The sequence below is a fragment of the Nomascus leucogenys genome, chromosome 9, assembly GCF_006542625.1.
Source record: "Nomascus leucogenys isolate Asia chromosome 9, Asia_NLE_v1, whole genome shotgun sequence".
Lineage (NCBI taxonomy): Eukaryota > Metazoa > Chordata > Mammalia > Primates > Hylobatidae > Nomascus > Nomascus leucogenys.
This window is the reverse complement of record NC_044389.1, coordinates 80,739,659-80,767,232: the sequence shown is the minus strand read 5'-3', so window position 1 is coordinate 80,767,232 and position 27,574 is coordinate 80,739,659. Positions and strand designations below refer to the sequence as shown.

General features: G+C 35.7%; 1 protein-coding gene across 8 annotated transcripts in view; it reads right to left on the bottom strand.

Moving 5' to 3' along the window:
• RAP1GDS1 (Rap1 GTPase-GDP dissociation stimulator 1) overlaps window positions 1-27,574 on the bottom strand; it is a 176,907-nt gene that overhangs the window by 91,605 nt on the left and 57,728 nt on the right. For 6 of the 8 annotated variants that reach the window (XM_003257516.3, XM_003257517.3, XM_012499470.2 and 3 more), the window contains exons 3-4: window positions 10,042-10,164; window positions 210-335 (exon numbers count right to left, since the gene is read on the bottom strand). In XM_003257516.3, coding sequence (XP_003257564.1) covers window positions 210-335; window positions 10,042-10,164 — 249 coding nt within the window. Of the gene's footprint in view, window positions 1-209; window positions 336-9,983; window positions 10,165-27,574 lie in introns of all 8 variants that reach the window. The other 2 variants (XM_030819152.1, XM_030819151.1) reach the window with 1 other exon arrangement.

The window sequence follows — 27,574 nt, the reverse complement described above, 5'->3', positions numbered from 1 at the left end:
CAGGGGAAAACATTTTATTTCCTGTGATTTCTTAGATAAGAATACAATGACCAGAATCTCCATAAATTCTGCTAAATAAGCAGTGCTAAATCATGCTGGCCCATGTTAGTGTTTTGGCCTAGAAAAGTCACTGCTAACACCAAAGCAGATTAGTCTGAATATCATAATTCTTAAAAATGTATGTGTATTATTGAGATGTCAACACTTACGGCTATCGTAACATATGTTTCCTAGAGCCCTGCCCGTTTGAAGCAGCACTTCCTGGTCTTTGCTATTTAGCAGCTGCACCAGTGGTGAAATCAATCCAGCATCCACACATGGAATTCGCATAAACTCTGAAAATAAGAGACATATTTAATTAAGAATCTAACGATTCACAATTTACATAAATCACCTCCCCTAATAAAATGAATACCTACTTTTAATATGTGGTATTTAAAAGCCACCTTGAAAAGGTGGCTGAATATTTGAAGAGTACATTTCTGTACAAAAGTACCCTGTTACAGCCCTACTAAATGCTTCATAAAATACACAAAACTGAGTGGGGTCATATTTTTGTTTGCTGACAGTCTCTGCCATAAACCAAAGGGATTTTAATTAACTTACATCACAACTAATTTATCACTATCTTCTCATAATAACGATGTGCTTTGGAAGAAGTATGTGTGATGACGGAAACAATGGTGATGTATTTCTATGAGCCTGATAATTAAAGTACTACACTTATAAACTAAGCCATCATATTGCCTAATTTTTCACTATGTTTTCTAAAAAAGCCTATACATATATATATATATGTATGTATAAAGGTTTCAGTGAACCATTAAAAAATAATATGTCCTTTTTGATTGGTAAGATGTGGTGGAATCATCCTCTTCTCATCTTCACTCCTGTCCTTTATTAAAATCCATTTTATGGCTCACTCATATCTGCTGCTATACCTATACATTTACAGGCCTAAAGAGTCAAATGTTAAGATTTCTTAAATTTTGGCCTGGCGCGGTGGCTCACGCCTGTAATCCCAGCACTTCGGGAGGCCAAGGCGGGTGGATCACGAGGTCAGGAGATCGAGACCATCCTGGCTAACACGATGAAACCCCGTCTCTACTAAAAATACAAAAAATTAGCCAGGCGAGGTGGCGGGCGCCTGTAGTCCCAGCTACTCAGGAGGCTGAGGCAGGAGAATGGCGTGAACCCCGGGGGGTGGAGCCTGCAGTGAGCCGAGATCACGCCACTGCACTCCAACCGGGCGACAGCGAGACTCCTTCTCAAAAAAAAAAAAAAAAAAAAAAGATTTCTTATATTTCAAACCCATTTTTTCCTTATCTTTATTGTATGCCATTCTCTACGTATTAACTCCCCACGATACCACCACAGTCATGATTGGACATAAACTTTTTTTTTTTTTTTCAGTGTTTCATGATGGACCACTACAAAACATAAGGAAGTATGTAACTGATGAAATTTCTCCTATAACCAGTAACTGAATTATCTTTTTGGACATCACAACTCACCATAAGGATGTTCTGGTCAATAAAGTTAGTTAACAAAGAACTAATTTATCCATCTATAACCTGTCCTACTAAAAAAATCACTATCTTTTCACTCTATCAAGATGGTCTACCTCTTGGTTTGTTCCACAGGTACCCTCATAAGCAATCCTCCCTCTCTTTCCCTTCATTTTCAAATTCTTAGAGCTTACCATATAGGTTATTCTGTCAGCTGTCACCTCTGAGACAACTTCTTTTCCTCCTAAGATAGCTGTAAATCACAGAGGTATTCCTCTCTCCCGAAATAAAGGAATTAATTCCTATCATCTCTTTCTTACTTATTACTCTACCACTAAAAATCCCCTGTAATGTAAACTTCTAAGACTCAGATTATTTCCTATCTCAACAACTAACCTTTGAGTTTATCATTGATGTTATCAAACTCAGTAGTATTAAGTATCCTACTACTCACGTTAAGAAAATGAATTATGCTGTACGCACATGTTCATGAATTCGATGACCATCTATAGGAGATGACATATCAATCTGCTTATCTACCTCTTTAGTTAATGGTTACTTTAGACCCTTCATAAATTTCAAATCTTTTTCTTCTTGAGACAAGGTGTCACCCTATCACCCAAGCTGGAATGCGATGGCAAGATAATGGCTCACTGTAGCCTCGAACTCCTGAGCTTAAGGAATCCTCCCTGACCTCAGCTTCCTGAATAGCTGGAACTACAGGTGTGTACCACCAGGCCTAGATAATTTTATTTATGTATTTATTTTTGAGACGGAGCCTTGCTTTGTCACCCAGGCTGGAGTGCAATGGTGCAGTCTCGGCTCACTGCAACCTCTGCCTCTGGGGTTCAAATGATTCTCCTGCCTCAGCCTCCCGAGTAGTTGGGACTACAGGCAAGTGCCACCACGCCCAGCTAATTTTTGTATTTTTAGTAGAGATGGGGATTCACTACGTTGGCCAGGTTGGTCTTGAACTCCTGACCTCGTGATCCACCCGCCTCGGCCTCCCAAAGTGCTGAGATTACAGCCGTAAGCCACCACACCCGGCCAATTTTTTATTTTTTTATAGACAGAGTTTCACTATGCTGCCCTGGCTGGTGTCGAACTCCTAGGCTCAAGTGATCCTCCCATTGTGGCCTCCCAAAGTGCTAGGATTATAGGTGAGAACCACCAGGCCTGGTCTAGATTTCAAATCTTAAATTAACATGCTACTAACTCATATTAAAGACAGATGTTCATTATCCTTTTCACTGAACTATGCCTGGTTCCCAACAGTAAGATGATTTCATTGACTACTAAAACAAGAAATTTAGGAATGGTCTGATTTGCACTCATTCACAAATAAAACTTGTTTATCTTATTATTTTGCTTGTTTTGTTATTGCTATTCAGGCAATGGCAACACTGAAGAATTATTGTGTTTCTTTGATGTTTTGCCTATATGATACCAATCTTTAAAATTTTGACTCTACAATCAATAGCTTCAAGTATTCTTCGAATAATAGAGGGTAAATAATTATAGAAAAATTGTGGAATCAAAACTCTTTGGAACCATTTTTTACTCAAAAACATATAAAGATAAAACAAAGCTAATATATTCCTCAGCTGTCAGTCACTGTCAGTCTCTGGATAAAGTAAAAAAGAATTTCTTCTAAAACTCTTTTGCTCTTCAGCTAATTTACTTTTTTAACCAAAGAGTGGTAGTCCTCGCTAGCTAATTTTAAAGACATAAAGTTATCATGCTTCAGGCAGATATATTAAAAAAAATACCAGGGATGTTTAAGAATATGTTTAAAATGTGCAAAAATAATAAGCATTCTTATACACCAATAACAGACAGACAGAGAGCCAAATCATGAGTGAACTCCCATTCACAATTGCTTCAAAGAGAATAAAATACCTAGGAATCCAACTTACAAGGGATGTGAAGGACATTTTCAAGGAGAATTACAAACCACTGCCTAATGAAATAAAAGAGGACACAAACAAACGGAAGAACATTCTATGCTCATGGATAGGACAAATCAGTATCGGGAAAATGGCCATACTGCCCAAAGTAATTTACAGATTCAATGCTATCCCCATCAAGCTACCAATGACTTTTTCACAGAATTGGAAAACTACTTTAAAGTTCATATGGAACCAAAAAAGACCCCGCATTGCCAAGTCAATCCTAAGCCAAAACAACAAAGCTGGAGGCATCACACTACCTGACTTCAAACTATACTACAAGGCTACAGTAACCAAAACAGCGTGGTACTGGTACCAAAACAGAGAGCTAGACCAATGGAACAGAACAGAGGCCTCAGAAATAATACCACACATCTACAACCATCTGATCTTTGACAAACCTGACAAAAACAAGACATGGGGAAAGGATTCCCTATTTAACAAATGGTGCTGGGAAAACTGGCTAGCCGTATGTAGAAAGCTGAAACTGGATCCCTTCCTTACACCTTATACAAAAATTAATTCAAGATGGATTAAAGACTTACATGTTAGACCTAAAACCATAAAAACCCTAGAAGAAAACCTAGGCAATACCATTCAGGACATAGGCATGGGCAAGGACTTCATGTCTAAAACACCAAAAGCAATGGCAACAAAAGCCAAAATTGACAAATGGGATCTAATTAAACTAAAGAGCTTCTGCACAGCAAAAGAAACTACCATCAGAGTGAACAGGCAACCTACAGAATGGGAGAAAATTTCTGCAATCTACTCATCTGACAAAGGGCTAATATCAAGAATCTACAAAGAACTCAAACAAATTTACAAGAAAAAAACAAACAACCCCATCAAAAAGTGGGCGAAGGATATGAACAGACACTTCTCAAAAGAAGACATTTATGCAGCCAACAGACACATGAAAAAATGCTCATCATCACTGGCCATCAGAGAAATGCAAATCAAAACCACAATAAGATACAATCTCACACCAGTTAGAATGGCCATCATTAAAAAGTCAGGAAACAACAGGTGCTGGAGAGGATGTGGAGAAATAGGAACACTTTTACACTGTTGGTGGGACTGTAAACTAGTTCAACCATTGTGGAAGACAGTGTGGCGATTCCTCAAGGATCTAGAACTAGAAATACCATTTGACCCAGCCATCCCATTACTGGTTATATACCCAAAGGATTATAAATCATGCTTCTATAAAGACACATGCACACGTATGTTTATTGCGGCACTACTCATAATAGCAAAGACTTGGAACCAACCCAAATGCCCATCAATGATAGACTGGATTAAGAAAATGGGGCACATATACACCATGGAATATTATGCAGCCATAAAAAAGGAATGAATTCATGTCCTTTGTAGGGACATGGATGAAGGTGGAAACCATCATTCTCAGCAAACTATCACAGGGACAAAAAACCAAACACTGCATGTTCTCACTCACAGGTGGGAATTGAACAATGAGAACACTTGGACATAGGAGGGGGAACATCACACACCGGGGCCTGTCGTGGGGTGGGGGAAGGGGGAAGGGGGAAGGGATAGCATTAGGAGATATACCTAAAGTAAATGATGAGTTAATGGGTGTAGCACACCAACATGGCACATGTATACATATGTAACAAACCTGCATGTTGTGCACATGTACCCTATAACTTAAAGTATAATAATAAAAAAATATGTTTAAAATGTTATACATATTATACTGGAGAGGCTTCAGAATGGCTGACAGTCATCCTTCTTCAAAGGGGTTCCTACTACCTATACCTCTACATTCACACCTGCTACCTTTCACAGCTGGCTGGATTCTGACTCAACAGCCTAAAAGATGGTCTACTTTGAAAGATTTCCTAAAAAGAACAATGGCGATGAACTTAAGAAACAGGCAAAAAATCAGATTCTCTCTCTAGGCAATTTGAACTCAGAGAACTGAAAATTTTGGTTCGGGGAAGGGGGCAGTACTGCAAGGGAAAGAGGCTGAAAGCAAGATACATGCAGAATGACAGTGAATAGAAATCAGCATTAGTGGATGCCATTATGCTGTAGAAAGCAGGAGCCATTAAGTGTTTCTGTAGATGCGTATTTGCCTACACAACATAGAATTCATTTTTGTTTCTTTGCAAAACACGTATAGGTTAATGTAGAAATTCAATACAGAGGTTCTAAGGAATAGGTACTGCTCTATTTCAATATCAATAAAAATAAAAAGTTGATTTCTACCTAAGACTAATGTTTTTATGGAACCAAAAAAGACCCCGCATTGCCAAGTCAATCCTAAGCCAAAACAACAATGCTGGAAGCATCATACTACCTGACTTCAAACTATATTACAAGGCTACAGTAACCAAAACAGCATGGTACTGGTACCAAAACAGAGAGCTAGACCAATGGAACAGAACAGAGGCCTTTGACTGTAGTAATACATTCATTAAATAATTGTTATTTCTATTCTTTTGTAAATTTACAGTGTTAACGCTTTACTTTCTTGCTTTTACTTTCTCAAAGCTACTTGAATTACATATTCATTCAGCAGCATCATAAAGTACAGGCTGTGATGAAAATTATTTTCTTTTTATATACACCGAGATTTATATCCCCCTCACATATCCTCAAATATTAAAAAACCTAATGTCTACTTTCTCCACTTTCACTTACCTGAAGAAACTATTTTATTAAAACTCTTTTAAACCAAAATTTTCAAGCCAAATAAAAACACTGAGTAGCAGAGTCCACCTCAGTGTTTATTAGACTAAATCATAACATATTCATATTTGAATTTTCTCTAATAACTTCCCTGTATTAACTCTTAGCTTTTTATGTTTTTCTTTTGAAAAACAAGGAAAACTATGAGGCATGAATATAAAAGAATGAGTGACTTTCATATGTGGGTTGTTAAACTGACATTTATATTTTTTCACTCACACTTTGTACTGCCCTTGTTTTTAAAGAAAGTACTGGCCGGGCGCAGTGGCTCATGCCTGTAATCCCAGCACTCTGGGAGACCAAGGTGGGCAGATCACGAGGTCAGGAGTTTGAGACCAACCTGGCTAACATGGTGAAACCCCGTCTCTACTAAAGATACAAAAAATTAGCTGGGTATGGTGGCGTGTGCCTGTAATTCCACCTACTCAGGGAGCTGAGGCAGGAGAATTGCTTGAACCCGGGAGGTGGAGCTTGCAGTGAGCTGAGATCGCGCCATTGCACTCCAGCCTGGGCGACTCCATCTCAAAAAAAAAAAGAAAAAAAGAAAAGAAAAGAAAAAGAAAGTACTGATAATCATTCTTACAAAATGACGAAGGTTAAGCTTCCAACACTGAGGTCTCAAGGTAAACTTTAAGCTACCTGACAATATAGTGCATTTTTCTGGAGTCTCAACTTTATTCAATGATTTTTCTAGGGCACGCATGCATTTCATACTAAAATAAACATGTACTACATGTACCTGTTATGGAATAGAGGGCAAAATTAAAATAAATAGAACAGGAGACTTCTGTATTTCTGGTTAGTGCTCTCACCAGGTCCTCTTCCGTGTAAATTTTCACACTTTTGTTGTTAAGAGCACTCAGGCGGAAGTTTTGATAAACACTTTGCAATATGATAAAGTACACAGAAGAACAAAAAAGCATAATGTTAATCAAAAGTACTGATTCCATACTGCTTTATACTCAAACTCGGTTCTCAAGCTTTATACTCATCAGCATTACCTACAGGACTTGTTAAAACAGATGGTTGGGCCCACTCTTGAGTCCCTGATTCAGTAATTCTGGGTGAGTGGATCCAAGAATTTGCATCTAACAAGTTCCTGAGTGAGTCTGTTGCTGCTACAGGTCAAAGGCAGGGAACTGCTTTAGAGGAACAGACATAAAGCAGTTCAACTTTTGCTGGTTTTTTACACATTTTCACATCAGTTACCAGCCCAATCTTTCAGGTTACATGCTGCTACCCCTGTACTCAGACCACCTCTACACATTCCACTGCCATCATAAATTCTCATTTACTGAAAAGAAATGAAAGGAGAGAAACAAACTAGTGCATAAAATCCAATTATTATTACTGAAGTGTGATGACAGGCAAGATATTTAGCCTCTATGTTTTCTTATCTGTATAAAATAACCCTATCTCATATGGGATTGAAATAATGTACACAACACTTAAATTATGTGAGCACAAAATCATAGCTAGCATTAGGAAGTATTACTATTATTATTAAATACTTTGAGAGTCCAATTCTGAAATATTCACAGACATGTCATATCTTGCTTATTTGTCCTTTGTCTCATATCAGTCTTAAGTCTATTATATAAGGGAATAATACATTTAAAAGGTGTAAAAAATCTTTTACTATAATTTATGGTCAAAGCTACCCTCCCACATTAAACTCACCCACGGAACTTCTTACAAATCCTCTAGATTTTGAATGTCAGCACAAAGGTGTGTTAATTTTTAAAGATTCTTTTTGTATGTACAAAAACCTATTTGGGGTTTATCTGAATGGAAGAATTATATGCTAATATTTCTCCTCTGTGCACAGCAGAGTAAAAATAAACAAATTAACTTCCAACCTCCTATTCCCTGGTTCATACAATCTTTTTCATCGTCAATTTCTAACAAGAAATACATGCCCAATTAGTATACTATGTTGTGTCAGGCTGCATTTCTGAAGTTACGTATTTCTTTTGTAAAGAACACTCAAAGGCCAGAATCAGTGGCTTACGCCTGTAATCCCAGCCCTTTGTGAGGCCGAGGTGGGAGGATCCCTTGAATCCAGGAGTTCGAGACAAGCCTGGGCAACACAGGGAGACCCTGTCTTTACAAAAAATAATAATAATTAAAAAATTAGCCAGGCATGGTGGCACATGCCTACGGTCCAGCTACTCAGGAGGCTGAGATAGGAGGATTGCTTGACCCCGGGAGGTCAAGGCTGCAGTGAACCGTGATCCTGCCACTACACTTCAGCCTGGGCAACACAGTAAGATCCTGTCTCAAAAACAAACAAACAAAAACACTCAACAAGACTCTGGTCCACTTTCTCAGCCAATCACTTAAAAAAGTAATGTGGTCATGGAGTAATAAACATCATACCAATGTATCCTACTTATTTTAACCAGTGGAGGTTAGTGATATGCCCTTTATCAGCCTCTGATTAAAAGTATAAACATTAAAAAGTCTATTATGTCTTTAGAACACAGCTGTCATCTACTAGGGTATTACTATAAGAAACTCTTCAAAGCAGAGTTGTCATGCAATTGTGACAGAGCATTATGAGGAATATTATTAAGTAAGAGAATATAGGAATGGCAATCCATTTCACAAAAATCTGTTATCCAAAATTTCTGATTTTACACTACAAGAATGCTTAAGAAAAAGGATTTCAAGATAAAAATTGTGGAGTCTCTACCTTGATTTCTGGAAATCTATACTGACTCTAACAAAGTTAAAAATAAAAGACGTGTTCTTAAAAACCAAGATGCTTGGTATCTAAGAAAATTCAGATAGGGGTTGGTCCAGATTAACAAGCAATGTCTGGAAAGAATTCATTTTCAAACTAGATCTGCTTCTTAGATGTGACATATAAGAGGGGTAAGTGGCCAATTTTCTAACCACCACCAAAAAATGATATACCAATATAGAATCTAACTGGAACTTGAAATGCATTTTGAGAACCTCCACACAAATGATACAGTTTCAAACAATTTTCTTTTTGGCAACACACCTAAAAATACATTGTTTTACCAGCCCAAACCAACATATACTGGTAGTTTACAAAGCCAACTGCCATGATGATTATGCAAATTCCTTCGCTTTAAAGAATAATATATGAAACATACTACAATAAAAGGCTAAAAAATAATGTAAAACTGACAAACTGAGGCAAACTAAAGGTATTATATATAGTATGGCCTTCTCTTATGCTTAAAAATTGCTTTAGGAATTCAGTGTTTTTCTCAAACTGACTGAATTAAAACACATGCAAATATTTACGCTATGATATAATTCATCCAAAGAATCTCTCAGTGTATAAATAGTATACAATCTAAACTGGTTGTCATTATTGTTTTTCCAGAGTATTCTTACATGGAAACTTAAGAAATATATGTTTTCCACAAAGGTGAGTGTAGAAAATAGAACATATATTCCAACTATACTGTTGAAGTGCCAATGTCGGAACAATAGGCAAAACTAAAAAAGAACAGTGAGTTTATGTGGGTATAACACAAACAAACATAAATATTTAAAAATATATTACCTCTTATGGCAATAAAGATGAATGACTCAGTGGCAAGTTCAAGACTCTTATACCCAAAGTAATAAATAACACAGGTATAGCTGAGGGCGGCAGAGCTTTCCCATAATTCTACTGAGAAGGAATGAGTTATCAAATGGGACATGTATGAATGACTGTAACTACAGCCATTTAAAACAATTACATGAAGAATCAAACAAAAGATAAATAGAAATAAAAAATGTCTAATCTACAAAATTAAAACATAAATTAATAAAGCATACTGACAAGTAAGATGTAAAACTGAAGATGTTCCCAGCAGAAAAGTTCTTGAGGTAAACCTCACCATTTTTGGCTACTTCTGCTATGATGTTAGCTACTTTGGCTTTGCAGGAAGACTGTGGAGTCAACAGACTTGCAAACAGCTGAAGTATTCCACTTGCTTGGATTTTTTCACTTGTTTCCGTATCTAAAAGAGATACATACAAAGAGCTCCAATGAAAATCTTTAATGCTAACAGTGACAACCGTTATCTACAATAAATTCTTCAAGAATTTTTCCCACCCATAATAGAAATTAGTTTCGGTATACATTCAAATATATGTCTTTATACAAAATTACCTTCTGCTCCACAAGCTGCTTTTATCTTGAGTTTTAATCTGCACAAAACACTTGATAATATAATATTTTCTTTATTTACAGTCAGACTATAAAGAAGTTCTTTCTGAATATATCATTTGCATACCAAACTTACTCTCAATGTTAGTTCTAACCCTGTCTATTCAGAATACAAACGCTTTTTTCTACATCTCTTCTGAATTCTAAGAGCTATCACTTTATATAAACTCTATGGTTCCCTATAATGCCATAGCAACTTTAAAAAATGGCAATAAGATAGGCAAAAAACTCACCTCCTATCATTTTATATGGAATGAAAAGTGATAGTCAAGGGATTACATAGTTCCTATGACTCCTGTGTTTTTCATACAACTCATTCACATCACCATTAATGAAGAAGGGAAATAGTACACTGCAAAAACCCATAGGATTCTGAACTCTATTTGGTGACACAGAAATTCAAGAGGCCCCCACTTCTTTCCTTTCCTTCTTTGTTAAAATACAAATAATGGGCCTATAAAAACAAGCTACTTCATGTATGTTATTGAAAGAATGACCTATTAAAATATAAGATAAAAATAAAGAAAAGCTCAAAGAAATAAAATTATTATTTGTGAACAATGAAGAGAAATGGCATGTGTTTAAAGCTAGAGGTTATAAGGCTCATTAAAACATTCAATTGAAATTGTTTCTATATGCAGCTCTCTATGTCCTTTAGATCCTTGGATATACATACAAATAATAGAGAACCCTAAAAATTTCTTGTTAACTAAATGGCAGCTGATGTGATCAGTAAAGAGGAGGAAAATAATTTTTTATAATTTGAGAAACTCCACAAAAAAGTACGTAACATATTTCTTTATAGTAAGTGCTGATTGCTTAATACAGTTTTTCAAACTGTGGGTCCCAATCCATTATGAGCGCTAAAATCTACTTGGGGAATGAAGACTAGAAACTGGTTAAAATGAGAGAAAGGATTAACAACATCTACAACAAAACAGAAAAAAATTGCACATGGTAAGGTCAAACATTATGATTGAAATTTTGGTTTGAATTATGTATATGCATATGCGTATGTGCCTGTAAGTATATATGTACTGTATGTAAAATGTATTTCCAATCATGGGTTTGAGGAAAGTGAAAAATCAGTATTCCATGTACCCCTTGACTACCAGGATTTGGAGTTAAGGAATGATAACACTCCAGTTTATGCTTTTATTTTACTGGACTAAAAAATAAGTTTTTATGGGACCAATTGAAAATGTGACACCTAAGATCCTCTTTTTTTTTTTTTTTAAAGCAAAAAGCCATAAAGAACTAAACTTAATTTGCCATGTTAAAATCTTTCCTTTTCTGACCATTGGTACCAGAAGATATATAACCTTAGAACACTGGGTCATACTGCCCCAGGGGTCTAGCCCCACCGTCTGCTGGTACTGGGATGACAGCAAGAGTCTGGCATAAGGCATGAATCATGATTAGATACGAAGCCGAGGCATTTGTTATGTGTGGAGGCGAGCAGTTAACTGCAAATCACCCATGCATGTCTCATTTAACTGTAACTAAAACAGTGGCTTAATATCAGAGTAGAATGTCAGGGGCAAGGGGAAAAAAAACAAAACAATGCTAACTCTTGCACTCCAATGACACTTTCCACAGATTAAATCCAGTGAACTGGGAGAATAGCTGTACTCAACAGGAATCCAGAATTTGAAAATAGTATTTTCACTGCTATTACCAAATAAATAAAAGGGAAACACATAACCTGGTTTTTCACATAAATTTGATTTACAACTTAGAAAAATCTAACAGGAATTATTTTTACCTGCTAGCATGTAGATTTCTATATAGGTTTAGAATGTAAATGTCTGGGAACTACCATTTTTCTGTGACATAAAAAAGTAAAGAACAAACTTGTACTTTATCACTCAAACACCACTGTCCAATAAATAACTACAAAGTGTATTTTTTTATTTTTTAAACTTTTATTTTAGGTTTAGGGTACATGGGTAGGTTTCTTACATAGGTAAATTGCATGTCATGGGGGTTTGGTGTAAAGATTATTTAGTCACTCAGGTAATAAGCATAGTACCCGATAGGTAGTTTTTCAGTACTCATCTTCCTCCCACCCTCCCTCCTCAAGTAGGTCCCAGTGTCTGCTGTTCCCTTCATTGTATCCATATGTACTCAATGTTTAGCTCCCACTTTTTATATATATATATTTACATATATACATATATATGTATATATGTTTTTTTTCTTTTTTGAGACGGAGTCTTGCTCTTTCAACTAGGCTGGAGTGAAGTGGTGCGATCTCAGCTCATTGCAACCTCTGCCTCTTGGGTTCAAGTGATTCTCATGCCTCGGCCTCCCAAGCAGCTGAGATTATGGGTGTGCACCCCAATGCCCAGCTAATTTTTGTATTTTTTAGTAGAGATGGGGTTTTGCTATGTTAGCCAGGCTGGTCTTGAACTACTGGCCTCAAGTTATCTGCCTCAAGTGATCTACCTTAAGTGCTTCCCCAAGTGCTGGCATTACAGGCGTGAGCCACCATGCCTGGCAGCTCCCACTTAAGTGAGAATGTGTGGTCTTTGTTTTTTGTTTCTGTGTTAGTTTGCTTAGGATAATGACCTACAGCTTTATGTTGCTGCAAAGGACATAATCTCACTCATGTTTATGACTGTGTAATATTCCATGGTGTATATATACCACATTTTCTTTATCCAGTATACCACTGATGGGCTTAAGTTGATTCCATGTCTTTGTTACTGTGAATAGTGCTGCAATGTGTGTGTGTCTTTATCGTAGAATGATTTCTATTCCTTTGGGTACATGCCCAATAATACAACTGCTGGGTAGAATGGTAGTTCTGTTTTAAGTTCTTTGTAAAATGGCCAAGCTAATTTCCACAATGGCTGAACTATTTACATTCCCACCAGCATTCTATAAGCATTCCCTTTTCTCTGCAACCTCACCACCACCTGTTATTTTTTGACTTTTTAATAATAGCTATTCCAATTTGTATAAACTACAAAGTTTTAACTTCATTCCGCATATACTTTTTGCACTGGCATTACACTGTATCTCAAAATGTATATTGGCCTGTGAACTGAGGATGTTCTCAGATATCTGTGAAAACCCTTGAAACAATTTTAAAACGGCACTAAGGAGTAGTCAGAGGTTGATGTTTGCATGTCCAAATGAATGGCTACTTGTTAAAAAAAAAAAAAATCAAAAACCATGCACTGTGATCAGGCATCTTGTTTAAAAAAAAAAGGTAGACTCTTCACTATCTGTAGCCAGACTACTATTGACATTTTAACTACACTCTTTTTAATGTTTGCAGGAATCAATTCAACATCTTTCTCCTCCTTCACATCTAGGTACAGTCATAAAAATGTTTGAGAATGCCTACAAATTATAGGCAGCTGGCAGTTTTTGAATTTTGAAGGACCCATATATGACAGGCAATTGCTACTTTAAAATAGTATCTGTGGGAGCTGAGGCAGGAGTCATATCCATCACAATAGCCCTTGAAGTTCTTCCAGCACTCATTTTGTCCCTGAAGCCCTATGTCCTCACTCCATCTGACCTCCTGGTAGCAAGGAGGCAGCTTAGTTATGACACTGCCAGATATAGGAAAGAAAAGGAAAATTGGGCAATCAGGCCAGAGAAACTTGGAAGAAGAGTAAATCAAGAAGTCAGGCTATAATGTCATATGAGCAGAGTTTAAAGCACAACTCAAACAAATCCTCAAGGCCAATACAAAGTATTACAAAGGAGGGAGTAAGGAGAATGGGAGAGAACTCACAATTTAAGGTTATAGCTTGAGAAAGGCTCAAGTTCCAAACAAAGCTGCCAAGTAAACATATTAAAATAATTGGCTTTACAGTTAAATACCAAGAGGGAATTTCCAGGTATGCTACTACAATAAACTGAATTTATGATGTTATATTATCACATAGGTTTCATGAGGATAAACTAATGAAAAGCAATTGATAATCGATTTATAGTAAACTCCAGGTTAGAAAAATAAAAATAATGACTGCCATTACTAAGACTCTATTAGGTTAAAAGTGTATTTGGATTAGATTGGTAATATAGCTTTAGAGTAATAAAAAACATTTTAAGTTTTACTTAGAGTTATGAGAACAATAAAGAAGTGGTAAAATAGTGGCCTAGGGATCCTTATGGCAGATTGTGAGAAGACAGGTTTTCACTGAAGGCTCAGACTTGGGATAAACTACGAGGACCAGAAATATGAATCAAAGGGGGGCCATGGATATCAAGGTTTCTGGGGAATTGTATATTTCTCAAGGGGTAGATTTTAAAAATAGGGTGTAACAAAGAGACTTAGCCCTATGCTGCTTTGGGTGATCTGATCTAAACCCAAGGCTTCATTTACCAAAGAGACAAGTCCCCAGTCCTCTCTCCTTTTATGCAACAGAAAACAAAGCATTTGCACTTGGGTATATGCTAAATACCTCAAATTTAACAAAATCAAAATCAAATTTACCCTCTTTCCTTTAAATTCATTTTGGTCTCTATCTCAGTGAATGGTAGGAAACCCATTTAAGCCAGAAGCCCTAGAATAATTATAAAATTTTCTCTTTTAGTAAATAGCTTCCCACTACCCACATTTATTTATTTATTTATTTATTTATTTATTTATTTTATTATTATTATACTTTAAGTTTTAGGGTACATGTGCACAATGTGCAGGTTTGTTACGTATGTATCCGTGTACCATGTTGGTGTGCTGCACCCATTAACTCGTCATTTAGCATTAGGTATATCTCCTAATGCAGTCCCTCCCCTCTTGCCCCACCCCACAACAGTCCGCAGAGTGTGATGTTCCCCTTCCTGTGTCCATGTGTTCTCATTGTTCAATTCCCACCTATGAATGAGAATATGCCCTACCACCCACATTTAATCAGAACACAGGTCCCATAGATTCCATCTCACTATTGTCTTTTGCATCTATCTTTTTCCTTTCTACATTCATATTACTTCAAGTTCTCAGTTCAGACCCTTGTTAAATGCAATAGCCTCCTCAAGTCTCCCTAACTCCAGTTTGCCTCCCCTGCCCCATCCGCATCTTTCATCTACAATAGTGTAAGAATAAACTTCTGGAAATGCAAAGTTTTTGTCATTCCTTTAAATTTTTAAGCAATCCTCCATATCTTTTCATTAAACATTCAAGCACATTCATATTTCCTAATCCTATCTCTTGATACACCTCCATGGACATCCTACACTCTAGCCATACTAAATTACTTATAGTAATCCATATTAATCATCTTATTTCATAACTCCTTTCTGCACATGATGTTCCCTCTTTGAAATGCCACCCCCCTCACCCTACCATTTTAGCTAATTCCTACTCATTAGACTCACACTGTCCTCATTAAAAGGTACCTGACTGAAAGCTATTCAATCTTTTTAATGTTATCTGACTTCCATAAACACTCTGTCTTAATTTTTTATTAAGAGCATTTGTAAAAATTTCAAAGCATTTTCAAACACATTAATCTCTTCATTTAAAAAGTCATCTGAGATAGGGATGATAGGTCATGTTCTTCATATTACAATTAAGGCCATATAATAAGATTACATTGGAAAAGGAATAAGAAAACAGCTTTTGTGATTTCTTCTCCAAAGCTCTTCCTACTACAACTGTCATTCAGAAGTTATATGTTGATGACTATACTTTGACCTGATTTGCCAAATTATTATGTGAAAAATATTGTTATTTAACACATTTTACAAGAGTAAGAACTAAGGTAAGACAACTGAGTGAGAAAGAGATGTATAGTATTTTGGGATAGCTAAACTGAGGCAGTGATTAAATGAGAGAAAAGCAACTGCGTATACAAAGAATGAAGCAGGCTGAAACAGACTGAAGGACGGGTGCAGTGGCTCACACCTGTAATCCCAGCACTTTGGGAGGCTGAGGTGGGCGGATCAGTTGAGGCCAGGAGTTCGAGGCAAGCCTGGCCAACATGGTGAAACCTCACCTCTACTAAAAATACAAAAATTAGCTGGGCATGGTGGTGGATGCCTGTAATCCCAGCTACTCAGGAGGCTGAGGCATAAGAATCACTTGAACCTGGGAGGCAGAGGTTGCAGTGAGCTGAGATCGTGCCACTGCACTCTAGCCTGGGCAACAAAGTGAGACTCTGCCTCAAGAAAAAACAAAAACAAAACAAAACAAAAAAAACCCACAATGAAAACACAGAAGAGAAATATGCTGAGTATAAGTAGCTTAAAGTAAGGGCCAGACAAATGAGAAATTAATGTTTCTAAAAGAAAATGAAAGTGTTTGAAGTGGGAGTGGCAGGGATGGGAATAAAAAAAATGGCAATTCTTTCACTGATAACAACTTTCTCCCCCAGTGAAGAAAACTGATTGAGGATCTTAAATAAACAAAAGGAACATGAAATGCAAGAGTTTAAAAAAAGGATATACGAAGTCATGAAAAGAAAGATAGCAGAACAAAAACCCATTTATACCATGATTCAACATCAGAAACAGATCTCACTAAAAAACTAAGTTGTGAGACTCATTTTATAAAATTACAGTAAATGATTTTGATAGTCTTATACTCATTTCAATTCCAGGGTTAATGTAAGATGTGGGAGTGGGAGAAGTTATGTGTGTGGAAATCATCACTAGAATAAGCAGGGAGATCTGCTAGTTTGACTATTTTCTTTAAAATTACCACTAACTAGGTCACAAAGCAGTTGCTAAAAAATTTAAGAGTTACATGGTTAAAAAATAAGATATATTTATTGAGAATGTAAACACCATGAGGAAATGTGTTAATGACTGTGGTATAAGCAGAGTATATAACTAGATTGTTCACCAAGAAGTTGAATTACTGAAGATATGCATATTTACCTATAAGAAATACAGATTTCTTACTGCAGACTAAGAAAATGAGGATACAATAAAACATAGTGAAAAAAATATTTTCAGCAAAAGATCTATCTCCATTCTATTATCAAATACCCTGGGGGAAAATATGAAGTAAATAAAGATAAAGAGATTTGGCATCTGCAAGATTTTTTGAAGTCTTCAATTTGCTAATGTTTGCTGTGAGCCAATAGGATTATACACTGTTTATCAAGTAAGTCACTTCTTAATAGGGCATCTAAGAAAATGAGTAATCCAAGGAATCTATTTAAGGAAATACTACTTTATACAAGTGTGATATAAAATTTACTCCACTTTCCCAGGAAAACAAAACAACAGAAAGGTACACAGAAAAGTAAAAAAAAAAAAAAAAAAAGGGGTAAGAAGTCACTTAAAATCAACATTAATCTTGGCCAAAGGAAAGAGTGAAGTGGCTCACAGTATCATCTTAAAAGACAACTATCACTACGGTCTAGCATTCTAAAAGAACATTATATAGTCATTAATAATATAATTTGAAAAGAATATTTAATATGATAAACACTCAAAGATAAGTTTTTTTGAAAAGAAGCTACATTTATGTGAAATAATTCAAATTTGTAAAATAAAAAAACTTTTTCATATTTTCCAAATTCTATAAAATTTGAAAGTTGTCCAAATCAAAATGGAGTCGCCTGTGTTTAAAAACAAACAACCAACCCTAATAGAGCCAGAAAAGGTCATGAAGACAGTGTTCTCATGCATAAATCCCTGATAACAAAAACTATCACAGAAGACTGCAAAAACCACAAAGACCATTACAAACTTATAACCTCAGTGAGGACATCTGCCCAGCAACTGCATGGCCAACCTCAGACTGGCTTCACACTCTTATTATTGATCCTTGTAGCCTGATGGACACAGAATGATTAATTAAAAGCCAGTAGGACAGTCACCAGCACCTAAAACAACAGTCCTGACATACCCTGACAGAATTTATGGGATTTTCCGTACTTTTGAGAGATTAATAAGAAAAGGAATGGAATTCTCAAACATTAAGGCATGTCGGGTTCTAGGGGACTTCAGCAGGCTACATCTTCTGGCCTATTCTCATTTTTTAACTGATGGACCAAGTACATCCAGGAAAATCCGGAGCTCAAATGCTCATTATTCAAACTCTCTTTTTAAAAAAACAAAAAACCTGCAAATATTAAGCTGACATGAAAAGCCTTCTACCTTCCCTATCTCTTTTTTGTTGTTGTTGCCTACTTTGATTCTGCTGATTTTCCTACTGGTGTTGATATAAAACTCACTGCTTATAGAATTCCAGCCAAGATTAAAAAAAAAAAGTCTTAAAGGACTTTCAAATTAATAGCTTTACAAAGTATAACAGCTTGATGACAACTAATGACTTAGGTATCTTTTGGAAATGTAAATTTAGGTTTGCCTGACTAACAATTGTTTAGGGTAAAGAAACAGTTAACTGAAGGATTCATAGTCTAAAAGAAAAAGAACTATATAGTGCTCACAAAAGTTAGGATCTCAGATCAAACAATTGAAAGTCTTGAGCTCAAAGAAACAATATAAAGTATCTCTGTCCAGCATAAAAATTCCTTTTTCTGCCATGCGGGGGTGAAAAACAAAAAACCAAAAACGCACTAAACGATTTCCCTGCTACGCTGACTAGTCAAGCAAATCAGACTGGCAAACAAAAGACAGACTTGTTACCGAAAATTCAGTGTCACTTAGAAATTTTGTTTTTCTTATACAATTTGGCCAGCCCTAGCTAAAAATGTCAACAATCAAAATTTAACCCTACACTCATGTGAAACTGAGTCAAAGGTGGGGGAAGGGTAAAAGAGGTTTTTTTTGTTTGTTTTTTTAAACTGCTATAGAAACTGTTTTACCCCCAAAATTTTTGTGTGTATGTATATATGCTTAGGTGTGTTTATGCATATGCACATATATTATGTTGTATGTTATGTCTACATAGTAAAATCTGATGTACTTGGCCAGAAATCCCTTAAGGAATTCTATTCAGACTGGCTTAAATAAATGAGCGCTTACATGAAATATACAGTAATTAAGCCAAATGTCTTTTAGTTCATGGGACTTAAAAAAGCTTTGATACATAAGGTGGTTTTAAAACTTACTAAAAATGTATTCAAAATTATCAACATACATTTTTGCCTAAGTTTACTGGTCAGACAGGATTATATTTCTCTCTGCTAGATGTTTTAAGGCTGTAACACTATAAACCCAACCTAAAACAGAATAATCTTTGTTGGTATAATTCTTTGGTAAGACTAATGTAACACTGTTTAGTTTAATAAAAACAGCTGTGTGTTCTAAGTTATTGGCAAAATACCAATATATTTTAGTTTCTTACTTAGGTGAATGCCTGATATTCAGTCTATATAAATGGTTAAAAGAAAAATAACTTGAAATGATGACTAGTTTTACCCAGTATCTCAACTTTCATAAGTAATCTAGGTATAATTGTTAAAGATAAACCAGGTAAATGTAGGCAGGATAAATGTTTACCCATGAACTTTTCAGGCAATCTAAATTCCCAATGTTATGTTAAATTAAGTAATAGATATTCATTAAATGTCTGGGTCTTTCCAATTAAGATTCTTAAAAAACATTAAAACATAAATTGCTGAACATAATTGTAAGTTTGCTCTTAGCTTCTTAAATTTTATAAAAAGTCTAAATATATTTGGGTCTATTTTTAACATCAAAATTATGGGGAAACATTTTCTGAAATTACAAAATGATTCTCATCTATAAAAATACTGATATGCAACGAACAGTTCAAAATTTCTTGCTTCCTATGTTTTCACTAAAAATTAATGTTACTAAGAATTAAAATTCTAACATATATAATTTTGTAAACAAAGTACACAAAAATGTGTTTTTGATAATGAAAGCATAAAAATGTATTCTCTATTGAGATAATAATTTTGTCTAATTCAGAGGTTAAAGGTTGTTTCAAAATATGATTTAAGAAGGAAATAAGATAGAAAAGGAAGCAATAAGTAAAATAAGTAGGAAAGAGAGATATTAAAAAAATTACAGGTATGAAATTGTATTTTTGGTAAGAAAGGTCAAAAAGAAAAAGAATAATTTTGTATGAGAAAGAATCTTGTGGTAAATTTTTGTCCTAAGATGGTGTTATTTAAGAAAGAGGACATATAGGATAAAACAAAAAGTCAAAGCATGTTGTCAAAGGTCTATGCAGCTCATGAAAGGTTTGAGAAAGATGAATTTAGGAAAGAAATTGTGTGTGATCAAGTTGGCTATAATTAGAAGGGAATTATTTACAAGTCTTTCTAAAGATTGAGCTTTGATACTAAAAATACACTGATACAAAACTAAAAATTTGGTCCCCTGTGTTAGAACAAGGTTTTCTTGAAGTACTGAGATTTTGATTTTTAATTCTAAAATCTATTAGCCATCTTCTAACAGATTCCATCTAATTCCCTAGTTTCAAGTTGGAAATGCTGTCTTTTTCATTTAGAATGGTAATTTCATTTCTTGAGGTATAGTTTTCCTCTTAAAGCTTCTCATATTCATAGCTCAGAAGTTTAAACTCTGCTGTGTCTCACTGCACATGATTTGCAGGTCATGCATCATTGCCTTCTGCTCTTCTCCTTTCTCCTCTTGAAAAATACATCTTTTTGTTTAGCTGGGACAATAACTGGGACTCTCTCTTTTTAACTTTTTCATCAGCTCCTTTTTTCTCCAGTTCTAACTCTGTTTTTGTGACCTGAAACTGAAATGTTCTGTCCTGAAGGCCTAGAAAAGCAATGTCTCCTAGTAAAACTTGATTCTGCACTCTTGTCTTTTCTTGATGTATCTGAATTATTCCATGTAACCAGGAAATTTCTCATGCTGCTGCTAAGATCCACGTGTTCCCCTGCTCAAGGTACTAATTTTATTGTTTACATTCCTCTATAATATGGTGTAGAGTCATATAACCTTAGACACACTTCTCCTTTGTCTGATTAACCTGAAGTACCTTTTTCATCAGGTTCAACTTCCAGGCTATCTAAATGGGTTTACCGTAAGGAGAAGCAATTATACTGCAGAAAAATTCTCTTTATCTTTTTGGTAACTGGCCAAAGAAACAAAGACTTTGCATTTTATCAAGATAACTTCATGTGGTCTTTATTAGATTTTTGATTGGTTGGGGAAACTGACCTTTGTAAGGGTTAAGATTTTTAAAATCCATATAACTTTCTGTATTGCTTTTGAAGTCTTTTGATTATTACTCTGGTTAAAATATAATAATAATAATAAAAAAGACTGATTTCACAGTGACTTGTGCTACTGTTTTGTTCAAGTGTTTTGAACCTTTTGACATCTTTGGCAGGCTTTCCCAAGCTCAAAATTCTAAATTAAGATTTTTTGACCTAGAATTAACTTTGGGATTTCCCCATTGGGGTCCTAGAGAGCATCAAAGAATGTATCTCTCGTCTTGTAGAGATATTAAGTGATTAGGGTTATTGGATAAATTGAATAAGAAACATTGTCAAATGGTAGGTGATACTAGATCTTTCAGTTACATGTATGTGTATGTTACTGATAATGAATGTCCCAAAATTATATAAAATGCAGAAATCTAATGTCATCAGTCAGAATTCTGGATAATATGTCATATGCCACAAATATAACTAAATTTTCTTGTCAATTGTTAATAATAAACTTCCACTGGATTTTTAACCACAGCCACTCTAAGTCTCTGACATCCACAGTCACTGTTTTGAATTTTTCTATAAAAGTAGTTACAATCAGATTAACAGAAAAGGCCCTAATGGGGACTTTTTTTTTTTTTGAGATGGAGTCTCACACTGTCGCCCGGGCTGGAGTACAATGGCATGATCTTGGCTCACTGCAACCTCTGCCTCCTGGGTTCAAGTGATTCTCCTGCCTCAGCCTCCCGAGTAGCTGGGATTACAGGCGTCTGCCAACATGCCCAGCTAATTTTTTGTATTTTTAGTAGAGATGAGGTTTCACTGTATTGGCCAGGCTGGTCTCAAACTTCTGACTTTGTGATCTGCCTGCCTTGGCCTCCCAAAGTGTTGGGATTACAGGCATGAGCCACCATGCCTTGCCCAAATGGGTACTTTTAAAAAATGCAGGTTTCTAATAACTTTAAGATTAATGGACTAAATCTTTTTTTTCTAGAACACTAATAAACTGATGGGTTCAAAAGACTGTTAAGATGAAGCAAAAATAAAACAGATGAGATTAAATAAATGATAAAGATAATGTTTCCATGACTTTTATTTGAAACACTATTAGTTCTTTACTTCAGTGTTTTGTTTTCCAGATTTAAGGAAACTTTCTCTTCAGGCAATTTAATAAAGTATACTTTTATGAACAAAGGTAGAAATAGATGCATTTTCTCCTTATTTGACTGCCCCCCCCAATTCAAAAATTATTTGTGAGTATTCTTATGGCAATATGGTTAACTGAAAGGTTCAATAAAAATATTATCTTTCTATCAAGATACAATAAAATACACTGGTTGTGTTACCAAGGCTTTGACTGAAATATCATATTTGAGAATGTGCATATGAGGCTTGGTTTCAATGGTTCCCAGCCTCATAGTGAGTGAGTAAAAACTGTCACTTCCCACAAGCCCAGGAACCTTTAGAGTGTAGGTAAAATCTAAAATCTGCCTTGGTTTGGCTTTGTAGCCTTAAGAGTTTTTAAATCTGAGAATACCGTGTGATCAAATCACTTCTTACAGGCAATTTTTGATAAAACTAAACTTATTTTGCAAACAAGTTTGTCTTACTCTGATTATCTTTGATAAAAATCACGATGACTTGGAGAATCACTTGAACCCGGGAGGTGGAGGTTGCAGTGAGCTCAGATCGCACCACTGCACTCCAGCCTGGGCAACAGAGAGAGACTCTGTCTCAAAAAAATAAATAAATACACCAGGATGACTACACAGAGAAAGTTATGTTTATTAAAAAAAACTATAAAACACATCCTTATTATTAGATTGTAGCTCTGTGCATTGTTTTAAAATAGTTCTTATCTACCTGTAGACTAGAATGAATCCTAAATTTTCATAAAGCTTTATAAACTGAAACTAGATGGATCTGAAGGAACAAGTCCGGGCCTGATGTACGAGTCACACGGAAAGTTTACCAAACCACCCGATGCCCTAACTAGAGACATTCAAACTGCAAACCAAGACGAGTTGACATTTTTACATGGTAGACAGTTTTTCCCAAGACTTTACATAATAATAAGACTCTTACGCACCTCAGTGCTACTTTTTTCACTTGATAGGAGAATGCCATAACTGAAATTTCACAATCAGTGGCTTCTGCTGGTAGTTTGAAAGAACGCAACCTAAGAGATCTTTTTGTATCAACTGGTTAAATAAGAAAATGCCTGTGCTATTACTAATACCACATGCTGTAACCGGATAAATTCCTATGGGAAAGTTGAGACCCCATATACATAAAATATGAAAACAGGCCACATGGTTATAATAGGTCTCACCAAATTCTCTATGGCCATTGGAATTACTTAATTAGTTGTCTTTACGCTAGGTTTCATGGCTCAAAACCATTATGCAAACTGGGATTGCCATATTATTATGAATTTTACTTTGTATTTTCCTTTCTGAAACTTTGTATCTGTTACTTGTTAAATTTTTGCAGAAGTACAACTCCTAACAAAATAATACTAGCTCAGCACTTTGAGATGACAGCAAGCACCTACAAAACAGACAAAATTAAACTTAATGATGGTCTCCAGATAGGCTTAGACCAAGAACCACTCACCTTCAATCTCCCTTGTTGCTCAAATGTGGCTAGAAGAATTTTAACACTGATTCCTGGTCACCAATCACCCTCTCCAATGTGGGACCAAACCAGTCCCTCCCAGCACCAAGGGACAATCAAAACCTAATTACAGGAAGACTGATCATCAATGCTTTCAGAGAAAGATCTTGATCAAAAGGGAGAAAATGAAAGCTGTTGGAATCAAGAGTCACTTGTGTTAAAAACAAAACAAAAAAAACCCTAACAAACAGAGTCAGGAAAGGCCATGAAAATAGGGTTCTCATGCATAAATGCCTGACAAAAACTATCACAAAACATTCTTCAAAAACTACAACCTTACACAAAGGCTGTCACGACCTTACACAAAAAATACTTCTGGAAAGACATCTGCCCAGCAACTGCCTGTCCAACCTCAGACCAGTGTGATCCTTGCAGCCAAGGATAATTATCTCAAAACAATTATGTAATCCTCCTCATTTTTTTCTGTTAAAAACCTTTGTTTTCCTCTACTTCCTTGAAACACAGATAGTTTATCATGGCACATGTATTCCCATGGCAATGCCCTATTCCTAAATATCATTTCTGTTAAGAGAGCCTCTCTGTTATTTAGGCTGACCAACAATATGCTTACTGTACTTTAGATTTTTAAAAAAGTTACAATTTGTATATACCAGTTAGGATATACAGGAAGTAATAGAAACTACTGTACTATACTCCAGTAGAAGAATCTATCAGCTCAGGGATCACATCATTGTAAAGTCGGGAAGTAGAATGAGCTTCATAAACAGGTTAATCAAGGCTCCTGCTTCATTTCTCTGAGTTCTCCTCAACTTTCTCCTCGTCTGTGTGTGGCGCTGTCATTAGACTAGCTTGTATCAGAATAGAAAAACGACTATACTAATTCTACCTTACAGGCACACACCACACAATTCAGAGCAACACAAAAGTCTTTTCTTCCACCTACCCTCCAAAAAAGAAAAAGAGACCAAAATCACCATGGCTTATATGACTAAACTAATCTGTAGGATTAGTATGAATCCTGTAACCTAGTGAGTGGAGCTGAGGGTCATCTCACTCTCATCTTATAACTTCCCCAAAGGAGAAGGGTTGTGAAGCAAGAAAAGGAAGGGAAACGGGTGCCGGAGCTGAGGAGGGAAAGAATTTAAGTATTAATAAAGAAAAAACAAATAAATGTAGAAACACAGGGCATAAAAGAAACAGAAGTGATTAAGATCTGTAGTGAAAAAGAAAGCAAATCCAAATAGAATCATGTTGGCTTAAGTAAAGCCAAAAAGTTTTTAAAGTTTAATGGGAATAAATCACAATTTCCTTTCAAGTATAATCCTAGAAAGAAAAGAAATTCAGCAGTTATCAAAGAGGTTCAAAAAAGGGGTTGAGAATGGGGAAGAAAAAAAGGAGATATTACTGACCAAGTAGAAATTTGATATTAATTACCCAAAGGTTAAAAGATGGCCTAATGCTGAAATGACAATGAATAATTTTATGTAACTTTTGGTAGAGGTTTTTGATTTATTGGGGAGGATGGCTAAGATACTGGCTGGGTTAACTATGAAATATTTTGTTATTATGAAATTATTCCAAATTATGTTTGGAAGAGGGAAGAATTAAGTTCTATTCTGAGAAATGAATCAAAGAAATATCAAACCAAAGCACTTAAAAAAAAAGTAATACACAAGACTGTCGGAGAAAACTGTGATTGTTACTGAACAGATGAAACACTTTGATAAAAGATAAACAATTATTCATTTTTCTTTAAGACATCAGGAGTACTAATAAAGAACCAACTGGTAAACTGCTGATAATTCCATACAATATATCTAGCACTACAACTGCACTGAATCATTCTGAAAAGAGAAAGAGAATCACGTAACGGGGACATTTTCAAACAGCTCTTCTCAAGATACTCTGGCTACAAAAAACACAAAACCTATCAACACTAATCTAAAAAGAGAAACATACTTTAGGCCACCAAATCAACCAATAAAAGTGAGTAAGTATATGTGTTGGATTTAATTATTGCTGATAAAAGAGTAAATAAAGTAAGTCGAAAACCTGCATGTATCTTTTGACTCCCCCAAAACTTAATAGCCTATTGTTGACCAGAAGCCTTACCCATAACAATGAACACATATGCAGTATGTTATATGTATTACATACTATATTCTTGCAGTAAAGTAAGCTAGAGAAAAACAAATGTTATTAAGAAAATCATATAGAAGACAAAATATTTTACTATTCATTAAGTGGAAGTGGATCATCATAAAGGTCTTCATCCTGTCTTTGCACTGAGTAGGCTGAGGAGGAAGCTGAAGAGGAGGGTTTGGTCTTGCCGCCTCAGAGGTAGCAGGGACAGAAGAGGTGGAGAAGACCAAAGGAGAGGCAGGCACACTTGGTGTAACTTTTATTGAAAAGAATTTGCTTATAAGTGGACCTGTGTAGTTCAAACCCCAGTTTTTCTCTTTTTTTTTTTTTTGAGACAGTCTCACTCTGTTGCCCAGGCTGGAGTGCAGTGGCACGATTTTGGCTCACTGAAACCTTCGCCTACCGAGTTCAAGTGATTCTTGTGCCTCAACCTCCCGAGTAGCTGGGATTACAGGTGTGTACCACCATGTTGGGCTGATTTTTGTACTTTTAGTAGAGACAGGGTTTCACCACATTGGCCAGGCTGGTCTTGAACTCCTGACCTCAAATGATCTGCTCACCTTGGCCTCCCAAAGTGCTGGGATTACAGGCGTGAGCCACCATGCCCAGCCACAAAACCCAATTTTCCAACAGTCCACTATAATGGCTCTTAAAATACACACGAGACTGAAAAAAAATCAGTAAACCAATACATATTACATCATAAAAAGTATGAGGAAATCTATACCATATATCTTGAGAATTCCTTGCTTTTTCAAAGAAATATATGCTAATGAGGGAGTATGATATTATCACCATTACACATACATTCAAGTTACACCATTAATTTTGAGAGGTTAGCCACTCAAAAGAAAGTTACTAGATTCATGCAATGACTCATTATTAAATACTTAGTTAAGTGCCTAGCACGTGCTAAGCAAATGGCTAACAAGACAGACTCTGCTCTGAAAGAGTTTATAGTTTAGTAAAAGAGACAGATATATATAGAAGCAGTTTTAATATTTTGACAAAAATTCCACAACATACTCAATGTACAGAGGCACCTAATCCATTCTAGGTTTCTATCAATCTAACCTTCATGATGATCAGCCATGGTTCCAGAACCTCATTTACCCCAGAGATCTACAGTAGTTGCCCCTTATCTGCAGTTTTACTTTCCATAATTTCATTTCCATGGTTTTGGAAATTTTCACGGTCAACTGTGGTCTGAGAATATTAAATGGAAAGTTCTGGAAACAATACGTAAGTTTTAAATTGCATGCTGTTCTGAGTTGCATAATGAAATCCCACACTTCCATCTGATTCAGAATGTGACTCATCCCTTTGTCCTGTATCCATGCTGTATATGCTACCTGCCCATTAGTCGTTGACATAGACATCAACATTATC